Source organism: Vicugna pacos, chromosome 13 (genome assembly GCF_048564905.1).
Source record: "Vicugna pacos chromosome 13, VicPac4, whole genome shotgun sequence".
Taxonomy (NCBI): domain Eukaryota; kingdom Metazoa; phylum Chordata; class Mammalia; order Artiodactyla; family Camelidae; genus Vicugna; species Vicugna pacos.
Genome location: NC_132999.1, coordinates 17,334,981 through 17,358,081, shown reverse-complemented (window position 1 = coordinate 17,358,081; position 23,101 = coordinate 17,334,981). Strand labels below are relative to the sequence as shown.

Here is a 23,101-nt window from a genome sequence, read left to right as displayed (position 1 = left end):
CAAAGCACAAAGCTTGTAAGGAGGGGAGGCAGATTTCATCCCAGACTTGCTAACTTGCCATAATTAACCACCATCCCACCTCCCATAAAAGGGAACATCTCGGCTGGCTACTACCTCCAAATCTGCTTTTCACATTGAAGCAGGGGAGCCTCTTGTTTGGAGTGACTCCTCCTCCTCCTTCTCCTCCTGCTCTCCTTCTTCCCAGTATCCCAAAATGGACCTTTAGAAACTCAGATTGAAAAACACGAGTTGACAGTGACAGTGCCACCCAACAAAGTACCCAGATTATTTATGAATGAGCTATATTCATAAGAATGAGACACTGCAAGTCAGATAAATGAACTGTTCTATGAAACTGAAGCCAGGGGACTCTCCTGGGAGCAATTTCTACATAACAGCTACAGATCTGGGCTGTAATTAAGTTAGAAAGGTATGCTGAAAGGCAGGGGTGAGTTAATAGTGCAGTAACACTGTGCCAAAATAATATATGAGAGGAATGCTTCAACTTTTCTTATAGAGAAATTAGATTCAATACAGAAAATGCTGGCTGCTACATTCTCCCCACTGAATAATTATAAGTAAATACATGTTGTTAGAAAGATACCATACAACTATAATATGGTTCTTTATTTCAACACATGCAGAAACTAAAGATATGGCACCTACGATGGAACTGACAATTTTTAAAAATGTAAGATCTGAAGGGAATGTTTGAAATCTAAGCAAAGAGAGCAAAAATTCAACATCTGAGTCTTGGGTAACAAATGAATGTGCAAGTACATATTATATAATGCATGTTTATTTGAAAAATACAAGCTCATTCAAACCTAAAGGCTTGATCCCTATTGCACTGATCTGCTCTGTGCTGAGACTCTATCTTAAATGTGATTGACTCTTTGATCTGCATTTCTCAGAGGACTAAGCAGACTTTGCTTCCTCCCCAGAATAGTTCTTTCTGCAAAAGGGTCTCCGAATGCTTGTGCTGTTCTACCTGTGGCAGGCCAAACTCAGAGGTGAAAGATAGGAGGGGGTGGGCAATTTATAGTCTTGGGAGTGCTTAAATGGTCCCAAATGGTCTCAGAGCCCTGGAGATCCACTTCCCTGATCTAGAAATCTCTGAATTCCGATTCTTATTACAAGAAGCTTAAACTAGCAAAAGCATGCAAAACTAGCAACCACAGAATTCAGATGATAAAAGTTCAGTGCGATAAGTAAGCTCTTTAATTAGATGAATTCTGCTACTACCACTTACGTCCTATGCTAGGTTTAGCCCAAGGAATCTATTTTCAGACAGTGCTACTAGAAAGCAAATCTTTAATTTTTATATTTTTCTTTAAATCATTTACCTATGCATATATTATTTTAGATAATTATAGTCATTAATGATAAACAATTTTCCCAAAGAATACTACATAAACTTATAATAAACAAAAAGGAAACTAATTCATAGAGAATACTAAGCTGTAAGGATGGTCCCTAAAAACACACACACAGGTTCTTGAGTTCTTTGTTAAATAATACATCTAACAAAGTCATAGGTATTCATTTTTCTACCGTGCATACAGGAGAAATGGGAAGTGCCAATAATTTTATTCTGTTTGGACAGAACAAACTTACAAGAATTTGCACAGTTTGGAAACACAGACGCTCCAGTTACACCATTACTCCTAGTACAACAAAACAACTAGTAAGATAACAAAGCAGAATTTCAGTTTCTTTTTGAAAATTATAATCACAGAACATGGCAATAATTTGGAGTCTTAGAGTCTTGTGAGACTCTTTGTTCAAATTATACTTTCAAGTACAGATTTATTTTAATAGATAACAAAACAAATTAACAATAGGTATAAATATTCATATAAGTTTCCCTATAACACAAGAGAATAAAAAATATTATTGTGAAAGGGCTTAATTCAACATTTAATCAAGTAAGATTCTCTGAACTAAATTTAGGATGCAAAGCATCATTTCTCCCTAAACAGATGCAGGTAAGAATACACATCTTCTTTACCTCTTTTGTACACTCTTTTGTTAGTAAGGCCAACTTTTGCTAATCAGTTAATAACTAATCTCATTAGTTAGGATTATGAGGGAGCAGGAGGTGGGAAAAGACAAGACTGTTAGAGTTCCACTTAAAAGAAATGAAGAATGGGTGGAACGGAATTTTACTTAACAACAGCAATTTTCGCCTACATAATACACTAGACAAGAAGAATTTAATTAACTGTTAATTTGATCATGAGACTTTTTTTTAGCACTTTGGGTTTTAACATGTCTAAATATTGATGAAGAAATATGGATTTCTCCCTAGGAAAGTTTTAAGCTGCTGGATCTTTGTTTTTGTTTTTGTTTTCTAGTGATACCTTCTGCATCCATCATTTCCAGGGCTGAGGATATAAATACCACAGTGCCCAAGACTGTAATTCACTGGAATAGTCAAACATCAATTGAAAAGGTTTCCTGTGAAATGAGATACAAGGCTACAACAAACCACACTTGGAACGTAAGTAACTTTCACTATTCTTTAGCACATATATGAGTAAAAGAAACGCCAGCCAACAGTCAGTGACCACAGCAGATGTATATATTTTACAGGTTTTTATCTGATTGTGTGATCTTCAAACCACCCTGGTTTTAATGATTACTATATACTTCCAAATAGAGAGACGTTTACTGAAAAGAGTAAAGAGTAAAGAAAAGCAAAAGAGTAAAGCAAAAGAGTGCTTTTTGCTAAATAGACAAATGTTCAACTAGGAGAGATCCATCTGTTTAGCTCCCTGTAATTCAGTGTCTCCTAGGATGAAGTTTACATCAGTGATCATGGGTATTCTATACTTAAATTTAACAGGCATCCAGGGAAATGAAATACTGTTCAAAAAGAGCTTCAGATTTATGGGTGTCTCTTTTTAAATGAAAATTGTGCAACTGAAAATGTGAGATTTAATACTAGTATAGCCTCAGCCTTAGATCAGCATAAGGTAAAAAGTGAACATCTAGACAAACCATCTATCCTTAAATGTCAACTGTAAGTTACCAAGTGTCATAGGAGAGACAGAGGTACAAAGTTCATTAATAAAAGCACATCACATGATAGCACCTGTGACTATTTTAATAAAAAACTCACTAATTTGAACTATTAGTCTGATTGGAGAAAAAATTTCAATTTTGGTGTATTTGAGAAGAAATGCCACTTTATTATTTTCAAGTACAATAAACTACCACATCGTCAAAATAATTAAGGAAGGGAGTTTCTGGCTTTGTTTAATGACGAGTTATGTATCATGTATGAATTTACCAGTTTTCAGGGAGTTAAGTGAAATGATCTGTATTTATTCTGGTGATTAGTGTGACTCCAAAGCTTTCATCATTCGGAACATCAGTTTTGCTGTAGAGCAATGTGTTTAAAGAGTGTCAAGAAAATGAAGGTAAAATTATACAGATTTCATGACATACACCAAAGATAGCTCTTTAAAAGTAAATCCCTGATGCCAACTTGTTTATTTACCCTTTTTCATTTAAATGAGAAATGTGATCTTGTAATTGTACAGGTTACGCTTAGATGCAAGTCCATGTTCTGCATCATTTGATCAATAACCAAATGAAGATCCTGTTGAACTCCTTGATTAAATAATTGTGACATCTGTGTGCACAGCAACCCCATGCTTAAAACACGCTTAAAAATTCACAGCCAATCTTTTGCAGAGGTGGAATTTAGGTAAATCTGAAGACAACCCAAATGAAATTCTCATCTTAGATTTTGAGTTAATGAGTTTTTACTCTAATAAGACACCTAGGTAGTGTCATGGTTATAGGTTGATGTTGACAATATGAAATCCCTTTATTTGGCATAAGTAGGAGGAAGTAATAAGCTATATAAATGTTTAGAAAATTGAAAGCTGTTATAGTATCAGTATCGTGGCATAGATTTTCAGAAACTGTTTTCTGGTTGAAACGCTTGCTCTCTGCTCCCCCCAGTGGTGCTGCGTGTGCCACTGTGAGACTTGGTAACTTAGAGGTAAATTTGAGCTCCCTTTTCAAAACCTGTCAGAAGCAGGCAAATGAAGGAGTTGAAAGAATATTTCTTACCTCATTTAATCTTCATAACAATCTTTTGCGATAGGTATTGTCAGCTCCATCACAGAAATGAGGACATAGGGCGTGAAAGAGCTTAAGCCAGGTTCTCCAAACTTAGACTGTTAGTAACTAAGTGCCTCTCACAGGCCCAACATCACTTTGGGTACCCCAAAATGTTTGGAAAATAGGGAACCAGTTTCAATCCAAAAATCAGTGTTCTATTCCTTTTTACCATGATTCCTCTAAACGTAACTACTCACAGAGATGATCCAAGTCTAGTCGGTAATGGCCAGATGAAGCTTAGTTTTTCACGTGTTACCCTGTCAGTTTCATCTGGGTCATGCATAAAGTGCTGTCTTTGCCCCTTGCAGGGAGACAGGAAGTCAGAGTCAAGAAGAATGGGCAGACACAAAGGACTACGGATTTGCCCTTCCACCCCAGCTCTGCCTCCATCAGATAATTGCTGGAGGGAGGTCCTTTACTTCAAAGTGGCAGGCAGCTATGCACAAAGCCTTGCGGCTAAGCACACAAGCCCCAGAGTTCAAAGCCTGGCTCTGCCACTTTCTAGCTGTGCATTTCTAGGCAAGTTCTGTGGCTTCTCTGAGCCTCGTTATTATCATAACCTAAAAGAGGAAAAAAGATAAGCACCTACCTCATATGGTTGTGGGGATGATCAAATGATGTAAGATGCTAGCCCAGGGCCTGGAGAAGGGTTAATGTTCAGTAAATGCTGGCTATTACTGTTACTCTTCCTCTTGACCTCCTGGAGAGCCACGTAGCAGGTGTGGTAGAGCCAAAGATGCCCACCTGAAAATCAAAACCATCTTTGTATTTCCATTGATATTTATAATGTCTAGTTCACAGAGACAATATTCTGACACATTAGCTACTAGTCTTATTACTGTTTGCCTTTAGTGGTGCCAACAGCAGTGATAGAAAGGTAGAGAAATTTGCTGCACATTCAAGTAAATGGATTAATGGCAACTAATATCTCAAATTAAGCAGGACCAGGGCATTAGCAAACATTTTAGTCAAGAGCCAAATAGTAAAAAATTTAGGCCTTGCAGGTTATACGGTCTCTGTCCCAACTACTTAACTCTGCATTTGTAGCATGAAAGCAGCCATAGACCATATGTAAATGAATGGGCATTGTTGCATTCCAGTAAAATTTTATTTTGACATGGAAATTTGAATTTTATATCATTTCCATGCATCATGAAATAGTCTTCTTTTTATTTTCTTTCAACCATCTAAAAAATGTAAAAACCCTTCTCAGCTCATGGGCAGCACAAAACCAAGCATCCATTTTTGCTGGACTGGCTAATAGAACAGTATGCAGATAGCAAAGGGTCAAATCCTCAGCCTTCGCATTTCAAAAGTGTAAAGGCTGGTATAGGACAGAAGCCTTGGAGACTTTGTGATTAGGCATGACTACGTATCCCTACCCCTACCCGACTTCCCTCCTCCATTAAACACCAGATAAACATTACCTGGGCAGACAGAAGGGGAGACTGGTGGGGGAAGAGAGGCTGGTAAGGCTGGTGAGGAACCAGAAGAGTTCAGACACTGGTGGGTTATTGAGCAAGGCTCCTCCCCCTGGGCCATGCCTCAGGCTGGGAGTCAGAAGTCAGGAATATAGAACCCTGAATATGCTGAGATTCTCCCCTTCACCCAAGGATGGTCCCAGAAATTCAGATGTAACCCTAAGAAGCACCTCAAACTGATGGAGATTAAGTGTTCAGGCCCCTACCTTCAGAATTGAGGCTCTAGAGAGAAATTTGCTGCTATAAAAATAAAGTTGCATTTCTGACACTCGAGATCATACCCTCTGCACTGGCACTCGGTTAGATCCAGCTCTCTCAACGTCCATTTTAGCTTCTGAAAGTGTCATTTTGAAGTATCATCTTGAGCTTGCAAGGCCCTAAGCAGTCACTCGGATTGCCTCTTAGTAGAAACAACTGTTAACAATTCCATAAAATTATTCCTTCTATTTTGGAATTCTGGCTGTACTTCAGGGTATTTCTCCTCTTAGAGAACTTATCTATAAACGTAACAGTAAGAGACACTGGAGAATAACAACTCCTCCCCAGGGGAAGCTAATATGAAACAGAGTGCATTTGGAAGTCTAACTTTTGGCACTAGTAAAATCTCTTCTGGATCCTAGGAGACTCCGGGGGCCTTCAGTAATATTTACAAGGGCAAAAAATTTCAAGGGCCATGGGTAGAGATGTGGCTATGGAAACTCTAAATGATATATTTTAGGGAGCATGATATCTCAAAGCAGGTATTTTCATGATTTTTATATTTTCAATGCATTGCAACTTCTAAAGATTTATGTTAAGATTGGGTTTAACAAAAGAATCTCTAAATGAAGTTGATACCTTGTTTGTGTGTGTGCATGTGTGTGTGTTTTAATCTTGATAGTTTTAACTGTCTCTTTCATGATAACTGTTTTCTCCTAGTTGCTGAATAAATGCATTTCTAGGCACTGTTTATGTTTACTTTTCAATTGTGCTTCACGTTTTTCAGTAGCTCCACTTATTACAACACACTAAGGTGCTATATAAATACCGTTTTCTCTCTTCCATCTGAACCAGCTTGTCTGGGGCTTGTTTTTCATTATATTTTGTAGCAGGTTGCAGTGCCCCAGAAAAATGATATTTTAAGTTTATTCCCCAGCTATTTTCTTGCTTATCTTCCATTGGATTTCCACAGTTCAACGTTCTTATATGTTTTGTTTTATTTTCACACACACACAGACACATACGTTAGGCCTTGTAGACTCTGCATAAATCTGCAATAAGGACCAATTTAACAGCTCAGTTTGTAGGTAATTTTTTTCTAAAAGTTATCATTAGCAAGTGAAACTATTTCATCATGCAGGAAGAATTATTGATCTAAATATGCAACTGCAGAAGAAGAGAAAGAAAGATGGGGGAAGGAAGAGGGACTGGATTCAAACAATTGCTATTAGAAACCCTCTTCTCCAATTCTGTTAAAATCAGCTGTTCCAAAATTAAGACTAAATTACATTTTGGACTTTCTTGAGATTTAAAAGTCTGAGAGAGTTGTCAAACAATAAGCATGTGTATTTCACTTGTAAGGTTAAATAACATATATTTGATTATTTATGACCATTTTTATACAAAACACTCCATTCCTCTTTGTTTTCCCAGGGTCTAGAAGACTCCTGAAACATAATAGGTGCTCCGCACATTCCTGCTACATGGAATAACTATTTGTTTTAAAAGCACGCTGCATCATTTCTTTACGGTATTTCATTATGGTTATTCATCAATTTTAGGTTAAAGAATTCGACACCAATTTTACATATGTGCAACAGTCAGAATTCTACCTGCAGCCAAATACTAAGTATATATTTCAAGTGAGATGTCAAGAAACAGGTAAAAGATACTGGCAGCCCTGGAGTTCATCCTTTTTTCATAAAACTCCTGAAACAGGTGAGTATACTTAAATATTTAATCTCTTAGGCTTTTCTTTTGACCTCTGTCCCTCTTTTAAGTGTACCTATTTTTTCTCCTTGACTTCTATCAAAATTGACAAAACTATTCTAGGGCACGTGGTAACATTTAAATAGTCATTCTGCTTTGAGTTTGTTAAGGCTGACTGCAGTTTTTATAATGGTTCTTAAACATACCAGGGCATACAAACCAATAAAAACCACCTGGGGGGGTGCTCATTTAGAGCTGATGGTCAGCATCCCTTCTCCCAGAGGGCCTGAGTCCACTATCTAAGGTTTTGGGGGTGGGGAGGCGTGCAAGAGTGAGCATTTCTCACAAACACCGAGTGATTGCAAAACATAATCATACTAGACCTTGTTTTGAAAAACGTTATTAAAAGTTACATTAAACTCTTTAGGTCACTCTGGTAAAATATATTCTCCTAAGTGAGATACAAATCAAATCATTTAATAAAGAGGGATTACCCACTACATGCAAAGCAATCAGAGAGTTAAAACTCACACCTGGAATTATACCTTTAGATATTTCCCTGCTCTTAATATTACTAATTTTCTAGTCACTTACACATGTCATTCAATAAAATCTTAGCCAAATCGACTTCAATTATAAGTAAATAATAAAATGAATCTATTGTCATTGTCATAATACTCCATAATGGCCCCATTATCCTGAAGATGTCCCCTTACCGTAGGTAGCTTATATACTAGATTTAAAATTCTCTTTTCAAAACTGAAGGACTTAATTGTAAATTCAGCATTGTTAATATCCTCCTGACTATAATACAACATCTTGAAGTTGTGTTTTATGTTTTCAAAGCGCTTTGACGTAGGTTATAAATATTGATGGCCACCAAATAGAGGGAGCCCAGAGCCACAGACTAGCTAAAAAGTTCTTTTGGCGCCCCCTGATGCCAAAATCTTAGAAACACATTATTAAGGGGATCATTTGCAATACTGGTTATCAATTCTCTTTTTTTAAAGTTAGTTTTTTTAACTTAAGGTATTCTGTCTTGAATTAATATTGTTAAAATTCTTAGGACTTTAAAAAGAGGCCATTTTAGAACAGTCAGAATATAGTTCATAATCCAGTTATTTTAAAATGAAATCTAGAATTGCTTAGAAATATTCTTAAAATTGATAACGAACACCATTTACAAAGTACTACTACATAGAAGCTTGCTTGATCTTTACTTCAGCCATATTTGATAGTGTAATTGGCGTCACTGTACAAATGAGGAAACTGAAGCTTCACTGCTAGTGAAGTGAATTTTCTTACTTAGTCTACCTTGTCGAGTTTAATGGATGCACACATTCCAGTTTATGGATGTAGTATAATTTAATCATTTCTCTGAACAAATCTAAGTTATTGCATTTTTTCCATGACCAATAAACTTCTTTGAATAGCTTTGAATATAAACTCTCCTTATGTCTTTAGGTCTTAATGGATCAAGAGTTAAGCACATTTTAAGATGCTTGATGCAAGTCACCAAATTGCTTTTCAGTAAATCTTTAATATCAGTTGCTTTTTTAAAAGGTGTCCATGAAAAGACAGTCATTCATTTGTCCCCCATGAAATATTCACTTCGCCTCTACCATGCACCTGGTACTTGCTAGGTACCTGCAGAACCTCAGTGAACAAAAGAAACAAAGATCCCTTAACTCTAGAAAAGACAGTCAATTAAAAAGTGTAATAAAAAGCACACAGCATTATAAAGAAAGATATAAATAAAAGCAGTAAGAATCAAACCTCACAACTGAAGTTTGAATGGTTTCATGATTGGAAAAATAAAAAGATATAGTTTCTGTAATATTTTAGTTAACTGACTTGTTTGACAATTGAGTTTTTTTTTTTTTTTTTGGCTAAACTTTCCCAGTAATTAAAGATTTGTTTATTTATGAAGAAACAGAGCCCAGGCAATAATGCTCCCTCTGTGCAGGAATCTCCTATTCAGTTCTCTCAAATTCTTGTACGTGTATCACTAGATTGATTCATCCTGAAACAATGTGTTTCCAGAATTATGCCCAGATGGCACCGTGGGACAAACAGTGAAGCAGGCATGGCTCGTCCTGCAGGCCCCCAGTAGTCTTCTGTATCACTTTCCCTCTGGGTAATGCCTTTCCTTGGCTTTTAAAAACCTGGTCTCCCAAAGAAACCAAACGAACTCATTTATGATAAGGGTTCAATCACTTACTCTCTTTTCTTTCCCGAGAGCATTTAGATTTTAATGGAAAACGAAGCCTTTTACAGCAGTCCCCCCTTATTAGTGGGGGATATGTTCCAAACCCCCAGCAGGTGTCTGAAACCATGGATTGTACTGAACCCTGTATATACTACGCTTTTTCCTATACATACACTTCTGATAAAATCTAATATCTAAATTAGGTACAGCAAGAGATTAATAACAATAACTAGTAATAAAATAGAACGATTATAACAATATACTTTAATAAAGGTTATGTGAATGTAGTCTCTTTCAAAACATCTTACTGTATAAATCTAATGCCTTCTTCACCTTAACTAAGTACTGGCCATGCATCGTGGCTATAACTTTTGCAGTCTGAGGTATGACAGCAGAGCTAGGACGAATTTCTTTTTCCCTTTTCACAATTTCAAGGATAGAAGATTCATTCTTACTGCACAACATAGCAACCTCAGCGTACGATCATCTTTCTTTCCTCGGTATGAACATAGTAAGAACTTGGAACATTCTTAGGAGAACTTTGACCTTTTCACTTAAAGGAAGAACTTCAGGGCTGCTCTCTGACATATCTGAATTGTTAACGTCACTACGCTTGTACTTTGGGTCATTATCACATAAAATAAGGGTCACTTGAACACAAGCACTGAGATATCAGGAAAGTTGATCCGATAACCAAGAAGGCTACTAAGTGACTGAGAGGCAGGACCTGTGGATGATCGTATCTGGGGCGTCACGGAGCTGGATGGCACAAGATTTCATCACACGACTCAGAACTGCATGTAATTGAAAACTTATGAATTGTTTATTTCTGGAATTTTCCATGTAATAATTTTGGACCACAGCTGACTTGGATAACTGAAACCAGAGATAGTGAAACCATGGATAAGGGGAGGCTACAGCACTAAAAAAGAAAAAGATAAAAAAATCAATCTCAGAATATAATATCAGGCTTTAGCAAACACACAGGAGACGTTTCTCTAAATTGGAGACGTACTTCTCCATTGTAGCATAATGGCAAGAGGCTAATTAAGTGACTGAATCCAGGGTTACTTCAGGATAATAAACAATAATGGCTAACATTTACTGGATGCTTATTATGTGTTAGGCACTGTGATAAGCATTGCACACTTGAACTGTCCTTTGCTCATCACTACAGCCGTAGAAAACTATTCTTCAATTGTGCAGACAAAGACGAGGCTCAGGGAGGCTAAGCAGTTTGCCGAACGTCATAGAGCTGGTACACGGTAGGGCCAGGGCATGACTCAGGCTGTAGGATTCCAGCACTCGCACTGCAGCTCTGCTGGTCTCCTTCCTAAGGGACCTACGGGGGTCCTGTGTCAGCCTCCCCTGGGCCACCTAACCAAATTCTCCTCTACACATTAGCTAATAATAAAACCACGACAACAGAGCTTCATTTTTAGTGTAATGTTTGTTGTGAAATGCAAACACAAGAGAAAAGAAGGAACCATAAGATGCCATCAACTGTTCCTATTTTGGCATGAATATAAGATGTGGAAGCAGGATTGGGTTAAAAGCAAGGAAAATGAAACCACAGGACGCCAGGAACCTTGGAATAGGATACGGCAGTCTGAGATGATGATGAAATATAGGAGGAAAAGGTGGCCTTGCCCAAGAGAGGACCACCACAGAGTAATTCATAATGTGTTCTTCCAGCTGGTCCTGGTTCAGTAAAATGTCTAGAAAGCAGTGCTTTTCAGAGTGAGGTCTATGGACAATATGCATTAGAAATGCTTGGGTACTGGTTTAAAATGCAAATTCTTGAGCCACTAGCCAAGTGACACTTCTGCAATAAAGTCTAAGAACCACTGTTTTAGAGGTTGGACACACCCTTTAAGAGAGAGAAGTGTCATGAAGGATGAAGTAGGGTGTGGGCAGGAAATGTGGGCAGAAAGGGGAGAACTGAGTGTCCAAGCCATTGCCTTAGTAAGAGTGGTTTTGGCGGGGCAGGAAAGGGTGGGCACATGAGAATCTCAGGCCATTCTCTCTGGTACTATCTGGTTCCCTCTCTGCTTCTTCTTCCTCTAAGCACTGAGCACCCCAACCCGCCTCGGCAGCCCAGGTTCCCAAGAAGCACAACATGTTACACACACCAGCAAACCATCATGTCCCGTTACCCGCTCTGCCTAGACCCTGCCCTGCCCCTGGGTGTGAGGTTTCAGCTGAGGATCTGAAACCCTCCAAGGGCTGCTGAAGTGGGAGCTTCTGGACTACCAATCTGGACAGTCTCTGCAAAAGTTCCTGGGGTCTCTAAGCAGAAAGGAAAGAGCCCCGAAGGGGAAAATATAATTTGTCATCATACAAAGCCAACACTGAAAATGTGAAAATGAATTCCCTAATTTCACTATGACCCATGTAAAAAGTGTGAGAAAAGGATTTCCAGGCAGGAGTGTTTTTCAGTTCTGCACTGTAACCCGGATCCCTTTGCAATGAAGAAAAGGGACAGGCTCTATAATCCCTTTAATGACAAGTCGGAGGCCTGAGGGAAGGGCAGTCACGCTTCATAATGACTCAGCTTGCTTGAATTACAACTTGCAGTAGAAAAGTTTCCCAGAGAAGTCATACTATTTTTTTTCTTGACAATTCTCCAGAGGAATGCAAGTATAAGCAAGATACTAAACCACATTGTACTTTGCTCTCACAAAATATTATTGGTTGTTTGTTGCATTACCATTGACTCCTTAAAGATTCCTATTAATTTTTCAGGACTTTAGTGGCTAAAAAAGAAAAAAAAAAAACCACCAGGGTCCTGCAGTAAAAAATAACTGAGTTTCACAATCTCTCTGAGAGTTGCAATCCACTCATAGAGAACAAAGATTATGCATTTCCATGAGGAAGTAATAATCTCCTGTATTAGCTTCCTATTGCTTCTGTAACAAGTTAATATAAATTTAGTGCTTTAAAACAATATAAATACATTGTCTAGTAGTTCTGGAGGTGAGAAATCCAAAATAAGTATCACTGGGCTAAAACCAAGGCATCAGCAAGATTACGTTCTTTCCGGAGGTTCTAGAAGAGAGTCAGTTCCAGTGCCTTTTCCAGATTCTAGCAGCTGCCTGCATTTCTCAGCTTGCAGCCCCATCTGTCATCTTCAAAGCCCAAAGCACAGCATCTTCCAACCTCTTTCTCTGACTCTAACCCTCCTGCCTCCTTCCTATAAAGACCTTTAGAATTTCCTTGGACCCACTCCTACAATTTAAGAATGACCTCCCCGTCTCAAATCCTTTTTGCCATATAAGGTAATCAATTCACAAATTCCAGGGATTAGGGCATGGGCAGCTTTGTGGGGTCATTATTTGTCCTACCATGACTCCTCACCTACCCACTCATTACCAACAACTGCAGTTTTTACTATTCATTGTGATTAGGTGCAAGCAAAAGAAATCAAATCTGGCTCTGAAGCAGAAAAAGAATTAATGGAAAGATAGTGGGAAAATAGTAGAAAGGCTGGCAAACTGGTCACGAGCAGGATCCAAGAGACCACAGAAGCCAAAACCACAGCCAAAAACACAACCTAGAAGAATCTGGTGAGAACTCTGCAGCTGGCACTGTGGTCACTGCCACCACCTGCCCTGTGCCCTGGACACACTAGTGGTGCTACTGCTGCTGCACCCATATTGGATTCTAAGAGATTTCCCAGAGCTGTGTCTCCTGTGTGAGTGGAGGGAGGAGGGCACCTGATAGACTAGGCTTAAGTCGTCTGCTTGCAGTTACCTGATGACTGTGGGGAGAGGGAGCCTCTGCTCCACTGAGGCTTCCACAGTGGAAAGCCCCACCTGCTTCCCACTTACTCTAGGATGCCCACAAAGAAGTAAGTCCTAGTCCTGGAAAACTGAAAAATGGAAAATGTCTACTAGACTATGCGGACTCAGAAACAGGAACATCCTGGGCTTGACAGCAAAGTTGCCCCTTTGAAGAATCCTAAATCACTGGGTAACACTTGGGAGCTACCTATTCTTGCACATGAGTTTTGCTGCTCTTTGACATCAGACCCTCACCTCTATGTAGTCCATGTCACTCAGAAAAATGTCTAGGTGGCTGCTACCTTTTACCTTGTCCTCTTATTCTTTCTTTTTAACAATGTGATTTACATGCATGTATTTCTTACCTTCTTCTCCCCCTATATACCAAGTTCTTACAGCCCAGGAATATAAGCATGAAGACAGTCCTTGAATACGTCTAGGCATGCCCTTCTATCCTAATATACAAGGGTGACACAGTAACTCATGAAATGATTCATCGTTTGCCTTGTTTTTCAAGGTGTGGTAATGACTTTGTTCTGACATACCGTTTTCTCTGCCCTGGGCTTCTGGTGCCTGTCTGATAGGTCTGGCCACTGTCTTTGGCTTTGCCATCTGACATGGACTAGGGTCAAATCCTCCCCCTTGGCCCAATCATGTTGAGTTCCAACCATAGAACTAAACTGGCCTAGGGAGACAGCACATAAATGCTGTGAAACAGCTGAGGTTATTACAAGGAGAACAGAAAGAGAGAAACCAAAAGGAGATGCTTATGCTGTAAGAAAAACAGGACAGGAAAAAAAACCTTCAATAACTTGAAAAGCACACTCTTTGTTTCTTTTAATGTGCCTCCTCTTTCTTGAATATCTAGAACCTTCTGAAAGAAAGGTCTAGAAAGGTCCTTCTGTCAGCTCTGGTCAAACCTCTCAGATGTTGGCCTTGGTTAGCATGGCCTTGATACCAAGACTGGCAAGGGCAAAAGTAAACAAAGGAGCCTTGTAAATGTCTGTACTCTTTGCACTGTAATTGCGCTTACAAAGATCTAGCCTTAGGAAACAAACAGAGCTATGGAAAGGAGATTTATGTATAATGATATTTATTTAAAAGCTAATTATAATAAGAAGAATTTGCAACAGTCTGCAAGTCCAATAATGGCAGGAGCTAATGCTTACTGAGCTTTTAATTTGTATAAGACATGGTGCTAAGTGCTTTATATGAACTTTCTCATCAAACCTCATGAGTGAAGTGCTGTTATCATCCAATTTTACAGATGAAGAAACTAAGTCACCGAGAAGTTAAGAAGCTTGCTTAGGGCCATGCAAATCCAGGTAGTAGAGCCAGGACTTGAACTGAGTTTCATCTGAGTCCAAAGCTGGTGTTTGAAACCACCAAGCCATACAGTTTCTCAATGGGGGGATGATTGGATAAATACAGTACAAATATGATGAAATATTAAATTGCCATTAGAATGATGATAAAATTTAAAATTGTTCATGATATAATATTAAATTAAAAAAAAAACAGACACAACATTTAGTAAAGCATGATCTCCACTAGGGTACAGATATACACAGACTGTTAACAAATATGAAAAAAAAATGATTGTTTCTAGTTTGTGAACAAATATAAAATTGTGTTTTCTTTTTCATACTCTTCTATACTTTTCAAGCATCCTACAATTAGCATCTATCACTTGTATAATCAAAGAAAATAGTTGGTTTTCCGAAGAAAATAACTCTAGGCTGGAAGTGTCTAAGAATCAGTGCCCAGGGGTTAGCCCTGTCATGTCCATTGTGGTGGGTCTCGACCCTACAAGGCCAGGCAGCTCTGACACACTGTGGCCAGCCCCCACGTCGCAGCCATCCTGCTACAAAAATGAGATTATCAGTGAATGAGACCGGCGACCTGCACAAATTACAGGTCAGAACTGGATAGGAATTTTCCAGTTCTTCGACCTCTAGTGAGGCGACTTTGGACAAGTCATTTATCCTTTTTATGCCTTTATTTCCTCATCCATAAAATGAGGACAATAGTATTATCTACCTGATGAAGCTGTTGTAAGGATTAAATGAGAGAAATCATGTCTAGTACATTCTCTGGAACATAATTTTTACTCGATAAATCAACACTTAAAAAGAATGACAAAACACACTTTGCCCCATGGTAGACACAGAGGCAAAGGCTGAGGAGACTGAGTTGGCAATATCCCTAAGAAACAAGTGGAAGATATTATTGCTAAAATCAACTCCTTTTAAGTAATTTGATTAAATTGAGCTGGTATTCGATGGACCAAAGAACGTAGTTGTGTTATGTTTCTAGTTTTGTCCAAGAATAAGAAACTACATTTTTTTTGTTTGAAACCATTCTAAATTCCCTATAAACACACTGTCTTCTGTAAGACTAACTCTAGTGTTCAATGTCAGTGTGTATAAGTTACATAAAAATTCTTACCAAATTAGAGATGATTTGGGGTTTCTCTATATACTCAAGTATGTGCTGTGAGAGTAATAGGCATAATTTGATATTCTGCTTCAGGGATAGAATTGTCTCTTTATGGACATAACACCACAGACATTAAATAAACACTGAAAATACCATGAGATTTTTCTAGCACATTAGGCAATACACTGATGACTAGAGCTGACATAAACAATATTTTTCAGTCATAAAGTTTCTGTGTATGCGTACATCATTCTGTTTACGAAAGCTTTTGTATGTTAAACTGTTTGAAAATGCTATAAAATACTAATAGCAGGTGGATTAAGGCAATAAGATTAGGGTTTTTTTTTTCTCTCCTTTTTATTTTTCTTGTTAAATTCCCTTCTTCTATTATAGTTACTGCTTTTATAATGAAACATGTTAAGTATGATTTAAGGAGAAATGAGCCAGCCACTTGGTGGCGATATACTGTGAACAATATAGCCTGTGTGGCTTCGTTTCAATCCTACGCTTAAACATTTTGTCATCGGCTTGACTTCTCTGACAACCTTGTCTTACTTCAGATATCTGTTTCTTTGGGACATTACCTTCTCGTAATTAAGCATCTCTTTTAAATGACTTTACTTTAACTTACTATACCTGGTTGATTTGAAACTATGACAACAAAAAACTCTATAGGAAGATGGTTTATTCTCTATTAGAGCTAATAAAGGCCTAGTCATATATGAAAATTATTTTTATGTGATGGAAATAAATAATTGAAGTTTCATTGCCAAATAACCACCTGTAGTTTATACAACAGAATTATATTAACCTGTATTAAAAGTCAAAATCACACCATATATTATTTTTAAATAAAAATGCTAACTTCAAAATAGTAAAAGTGAAAATGAAAACAGGCCAACAACATATGTTATAAACCCATGATTTTGCCAAACTGAAGTTGTTACATTTTAATGTAATACTTCTCTTCTTAAATTTTTTAAATAATGTAGATGCAGATGCCTGCTTGGGCTCCCCGAGAATGAACATAAGCCTATAAAATGCTGTTTAGATGAGTAAACCCGGCTGTTGGCCACTAGGGCATAACTTTGCTCCCTCAGTTTTTGATGGAACCACATACTTGGGACCTTTACTAAGAGACTTAGTAAAGCATTGAGGAGCCAGAAGGAATTTGATTTGTCACAATTCACAGTGAAACATTTCCCTCTTGCTGTGGAGAAGTGAGAATAAAAACATAGGAATGAACTTTCAGCTTTTCTGATGTTTTCATCTTCTAAAATCCCCTACCCATTGTTCTTAGAAAACCACCCTTCAGTTGAGCCTGTGTTTGAAGCCAGATCAGCCTTTTAAAAAAGAACTTCCAAAGACCCATAGTAACCTTTTTACTGGGACTCTGAGATATTTTTCTCAAAGAGCATTGCCTCGGCCACATAGCTTGTTATGCAAGCCTGTGATATGTCCGTAGCAGTTAAGGATGCTTCAAATTGCCTGTTCTCCCTGGCCCCCAAAGTAATTCTTTTAAAAGAAGAATTTGAACAGTGAAATCAGAAAGACTGAATGAATGGGGCTTGAGGCACTCTTGGGGATCCACAGCTTAGAACCATTTTCAGGAATATCTTCCGTCAGCTGGAAGAATTGTGTCCCTGAAGTCACCTCTGGCAGCTTCTAATTATCAGGAGGGAGGAGATGGGGCAGGAAGCTCCAGGATTCTTTTGAGTTCAGCCTGTAAACAAGTCAGCTGCCAAGGCAGCTCACCCACTCTGGTCAGAAGCTTTCGTGAGTAGACAGGACTAGGCAGGACCCTTGCCAGAGGGAACGGAGTAGAGGGAAGTCATTGATGGCATTCCCCTCTTGTGTTATAACCTCAAAGTGTCTGCTAATCAAAACTAGACTTCCTACATAGAGCCAAGATGCTGTTTGCAACAGCATCTCTAAGGTTGTGTAAAGGCAAAAGTCACACATCTTGGAGACTCTTAAGGAAACATAAACTTTATTGCATTATCTATTGGAAGGAATCAAGTAGAGAGCAGTTGTCTTTTTCTGGCTCAGTGCATGAAATAAAGCCTAGAAGCCTCATGAAATTAGTGGGCACACTTTGAAGTTTTACAAACCCTAGGTAGTTCTTATTGTCCTTTGAGTGTTTCCTACTTTGGGATTTACCCACTTTAATAAAAAGAAGAAGGAAAGACCCCCACTTGACGGTTTTTGCTTTTACTTCACCTTTCAAGCCTATTAAAGTTACTGGTTTACTTTAATCATCTCCAAACAAGTGAAGAAACTCTCTTAGGAACCTGAGTGCAAAACGTAAAAAACTGACACTGTTTTCTTTTTGTTTAAGTCCCCCAGGTCACACTGAAATCATTCCAACCTGATACTCAGAATTCTGGGCTTTTAATTGCTTCCATCTTTAAAGGACGCCTTACTTCTGGTAAGAAAATATTACTCAGGCTGAGTAATTGAGTAGTCTTCACTAATCATCCATTTGAACCCTCCACACTGAAGAATCATGTGTCAGGCATAAGTTTCTTGATAATAAAAATATGCCACATGCTTTCCATAAGAAAATATTCAACAACAATCTGCTTAAGATTGAATTTAAGGGGTGGTTTAGACAGATTTTGTCAGCTTTTGCTCTGGGTTAGACACATGTTCATTTTAATTGATGTTGGGGCTCAAGACCTCAAAATTTCTTTCTAAAAAAAAAGCACCATTATTTGAGTGTCTACCATTGAGTGTCTACCATGATATGTATATCATCTTTTTCAATCTTCAAAATCTTTTTCAACCTTCAAAACAAGCCGTGAGATAAATGTTACATATCTATTTTACAGATGGGAAAACTGGAACTCAGGTTGAGGAACTTGTTCGGACTGAAAATTCAGACCCTGCTTTTCAAATCCTGAAGTCTGTGTTCTTTCTTTTATACAAATTAGCTCTCATTTTGTTAGTATGACTCAGTATTTTCCATTGATAAGCATACCTAAATGTTTTAGGCATAAAATATATTAACCCAGGTTGTGCAGTGGACAAATATAACTCTAAATACAAATTTCAAACTGAAAAGCTTTAGCATGACTATTTCACCACTGACCATGGGTGGATCATTTGTTTGCATAGAAATCTGTCAGGAATAGTACACAAACTTTTGCATGTGAGATTGACATTATTTGGACTTTTATTTATTCAAAAGATATTCTATGTTTCCAGGCACACATTCTATGTGCCAGGAACTATTCTGAGTACTAGGGAATCAGCAGTGAAAAAAATGAACAAAGCCCCTGTCTTCCTGGAGCTTCCGTCCTAGATAGATGTGGAAAAGTAAGGTGGTGGTACATGCTATAAAGAAACATGAAGCAATGTAAGGGTGCTCTGAATTTCTATTATGGGAATCAATTATGAATCAAGTGCTTAGGCTCAGACCAGATCCCTAATTACAGATGCCTACACAGACATGCACCTTGATATTTCTGTGGGAACTGTGGAGGCTAGAAACTCATGACTGCTCTGTTACACAGGTATTATTATCTTTATTTTATAGAAGAGGAAACTGGAGCTCCTGTTAAGTTCATAATTATGCTCTGAGGTTAGAGAGCTAACACGTGGCAGTGTCCAGTCTGAACCCAGGTATCTCAGGTTGTACTCTTGGTCACTCTCTCTACTCCTTAACATCTGCTTCCCTGGCCCCATGTCAACTTGGGGATTCTCCATCCTCTTCCAAGCCCTAATGTCCAAGGGTATGTGGCAGTCAGTACCTCCTGTTAGCTGCTTGATATCCTCAGCGAAGGCATTTTAGTCCTAGGAAAACAATAACTTCACACCCCACCGGGACTTTGGAGTGAACTAAGCCACACTGGTCCCGGCCCACTGGTTGGCTTTAGGAGAGGGGCTGGACAGCTTGGAGACCCTCAAGTGTATGGCAGGTGTAGCTGGGAAATAACCAGGGCAGGGCCAGTGCAGCATCTGACACATGATGGTAAGTATCCAATAAACATTTGTCAAAGGGAGGGAAGAAGGGAGAAGGAAGATGGAAGGCCCAATACCCAGCAAGGCTCAGAACCAACTCCAGTGTGATAAGTCATGTCTCAATTATAGTCTACAGTTGAAAAGCATTGTTTTCAGAGTAAAATGTCAGTGCAAGATATATAGCAATTTGGATTTCTATCTTATGACACATGTTGTTCTAATTAGAGTGAATGTCCTTTTTCAGCAGGAAAAAAAGTCATGAACAATAAATTTTGAAGAATGGTGATAAGTTGTACATAACTTGTACCCTGTATAAAAAGTTACAAACAAAACAACAGAAGAACGTCAGTTGTGATTGTGGTCAGCTTTAGGCACTGTTGCAAGCAATTGGGGATTCTCACTCTTGTCAGACAAACCAAATGAGGTCTATCACTAAACCTTTTTATGTAAAATATGCAATCACGAGCTCAGAGAAATGTCTAATGCTGTCCACGTTTGCCAGACACTCAGTTCTAGAAACCCACTGACATCAGATACGTGTAGCCAAATTTTCTCAAACAAAAGGTACTTTCATGCAGTTTGGAAGGGCAGTCACTTCACAGCCCAAGGTAAAGGTTAATTTTATTTCCCCTTCCTTATTTCCTTTGAGGTCAAGGACCTTCACTTGGAGTAGAGTAACAAGAACAGCGATTCTGGCATCACATGGACACTAATGCTTAGCTAAAATTATTTTTCTTTACTTTCAGACAACAGGCAACAAGACACTGGACTTTTATCAGGAATGGTCTTCTTTGCCATTATGTTGTCAATTCTTTCTTTGATTGGGATTTTTAACCGATCGCTCCGAACTGGGTAGGTTTCTGTAGATTTTGTTTTCTAATTTAGACCATATTTTTGTACCATCAAAACACAGTCAACTCAATGATTTACTCAAAAAATCCATCAACATTTTTATTCAGAGAAAAACAAAAAGATCAGTGTTTAATGAGTACCCACCCCCTCCAAACTCTTTACAAATGTCATTCATTTAATCCTTGCCACCACCCTGCCAGAAAATCTCAATGGCTTGTTTTACAGATGACTTACACCAGGCTTACAGGGGTTAAGTGGTCAGCCCAAGGACACCAAACACTAAGCCAGGAGTCCAGACACAGCTGATGTTTCAGCCCGTGTTCTCTCTCTCAGCCCACTTTCTCCTCATTGTGCCCTGACATCTATGTACAGCGCCTGGATTCTTTACAGAGGTTAAGTCGTAACCTGCCTCAAGTTCTACCCGAACAAATCCCCTGAATCAGTGTGAAGAGAAGTGTAGCAACGTCTGAATTCGTCACTTCGATACCAATCATGTTAGCGTATTAGCATCCAGCCCGAACGCCCATTCTCCTTGGCCTCCTTCAATTATTTTTTTTTCTGACACGGTATGAGTAAAGATCAATGCCTAATTATTAAAAAATGAGACTTTGAGGGAAGCAAAGTCTTTGATCGCTTAAATTTTACTAGATGTACTGTGTATTTCTAACCTGTTTAATAGAGTTGTTTGATGTGGCAGTCTCCCAGTTCTCCCAGTGACTCACAAATGTTAACACTTGGGAATGGCAGCAAGTTTCTATTTCTTGCCATCATTGCTTCATGAGATATTACTTCCTTTGAAATTTATAATCAAAATGCAATAGACACAACCTTGTAAACTAACTATACCTCAATAAAAAAATGCAGTAGAAAGATTTAGTATAAACTATTCTAAATAGTGATTTTTTTTTAATTTACATAGGCTGTTCCCTCAAAACTTCGGTATTTAAATTACACACTAATGAACATATCCCTGGTACCCTTGTGAGGTGGCCAAACTAACATGGATCTTTACTTTACGTTGTTTTAAAATATACTTGATCGTAAAATCCTTTAAAAATATCTTAATGTTCAAATTTGTAGGGCATAAAAATATTAATATTTGTGTTGTTATCCGAAGGTGTCCTAAATAGTGTAAATTTTTAAATAATATTAGTTTGTTACTAAGATTAACCTAAAAATTAACTTCCCATTGGTAATAACAAATAAGAAAATAAAACAATTCTTTGCTAATTTAATTATTTAAATAAGTATTCTCTTTAAAAAAGAAAAGGAAACAAGAGACAATTCCAATATCAGTATTTTACATGAGCGGATACTGTTGTTTACTATAATTATACATTATTTGTAAAAGACTTATTTCAGAAACAGAACTGGAAAATAGAGGGCAAAACTTTTTAAATAAAATGAAACCAAGAAAGGATACATTTTTTTCCCCTGATTGTATCAACATGCCACAATAGCATTCTACGCTAGTGTGAATTTACTAATTTGGTCTAATTTTGGGATACTAAGGGAGTGTGAATTAGTGGGAAAAAAAAAGCTGACTCATAAAACATTGTATAAATATGTGCAAATAAATTATTTTTACCCTGCAGTTCAAGGTCAAACTGGGCTAGCAAAGTACATTCAGCCATTTTGGCTGTTACTTAGTAAAAGTTCTTAGAGAAGCTGCATAAACAGATAAATAAGCCTGATCTGTTGTGGTGCTTTGTTAACATGTAATTATGTGCTAGGGATCAGTGTAGTCTCTTCTGAGTTCCCAGTACCTCTTTGCTCAAATCAATTTTTATGTAAATGTAGAAAGTGCTAAGGGGTAGCTTAGGGGAAGAGATGGAGTGTTGACAGCTTCTCCCTCTTTCCGTCACCCCACCCCAGTGATCTTTAATGAGCACACAGCCAAAGTCACAACCAAGATCCTCTCCTTGCCCCACAAGTGCGAGACAACTGCCCCAGCCTCCGACTCCAACCACGTAAGGAAAGTGTAGAGCCACCACTATCATCTCAGTCTTACTCAGAATCACTTCACTTAGGGAAGCTGAAAAACTATAGTTTTACTATATGACATCCTCTTCTTTAATATTTTTCTGTGGCCATGGTCACCTTGGAAAGTTTTACAAAATATCCCTTAAGTTTTCCAAACTTTTCCACACTGGCATCTCCTGCTTATGATGGTTTGCCGTATTTAATATGTGAATAGTTTTACTTTCTGGGTGGTTTTCCCACTTATCTTGACTCCTGTGTGTTTTGAAATGTTATGGCTCATTAGAGAGAGGCAGAGCAATGGAGAGAAGAGGAAAATCTGAAAAGATATTGAATCAACTTCCCACATA

At 38.1% G+C, this 23,101-nt stretch overlaps 2 protein-coding genes across 5 annotated transcripts in view; one reads left to right on the top strand and one right to left on the bottom strand.

Moving 5' to 3' along the window:
• The window catches only part of C13H1orf141 (chromosome 13 C1orf141 homolog), a 152,133-nt gene that overhangs the window by 88,773 nt on the left and 40,259 nt on the right, over positions 1-23,101 (bottom strand). Inside the window, exon 3 of the mRNA XM_072974236.1 lies at positions 4,727-4,881. The gene's annotated coding sequence lies outside the window, so the exon portion shown is untranslated. The remainder of the gene's footprint in view (positions 1-4,726; positions 4,882-23,101) is intronic.
• Positions 1-23,101, top strand: part of IL23R (interleukin 23 receptor) — a 56,655-nt gene that overhangs the window by 28,434 nt on the left and 5,120 nt on the right. For all 4 annotated transcript variants that reach the window (XM_072974241.1, XM_072974239.1, XM_072974242.1 and 1 more), the window contains 4 exons: positions 2,358-2,503; positions 7,379-7,535; positions 18,295-18,384; positions 20,666-20,771. In XM_072974241.1, coding sequence (XP_072830342.1) covers positions 2,358-2,503; positions 7,379-7,535; positions 18,295-18,384; positions 20,666-20,771 — 499 coding nt within the window. The remainder of the gene's footprint in view (positions 1-2,357; positions 2,504-7,378; positions 7,536-18,294; positions 18,385-20,665; positions 20,772-23,101) is intronic.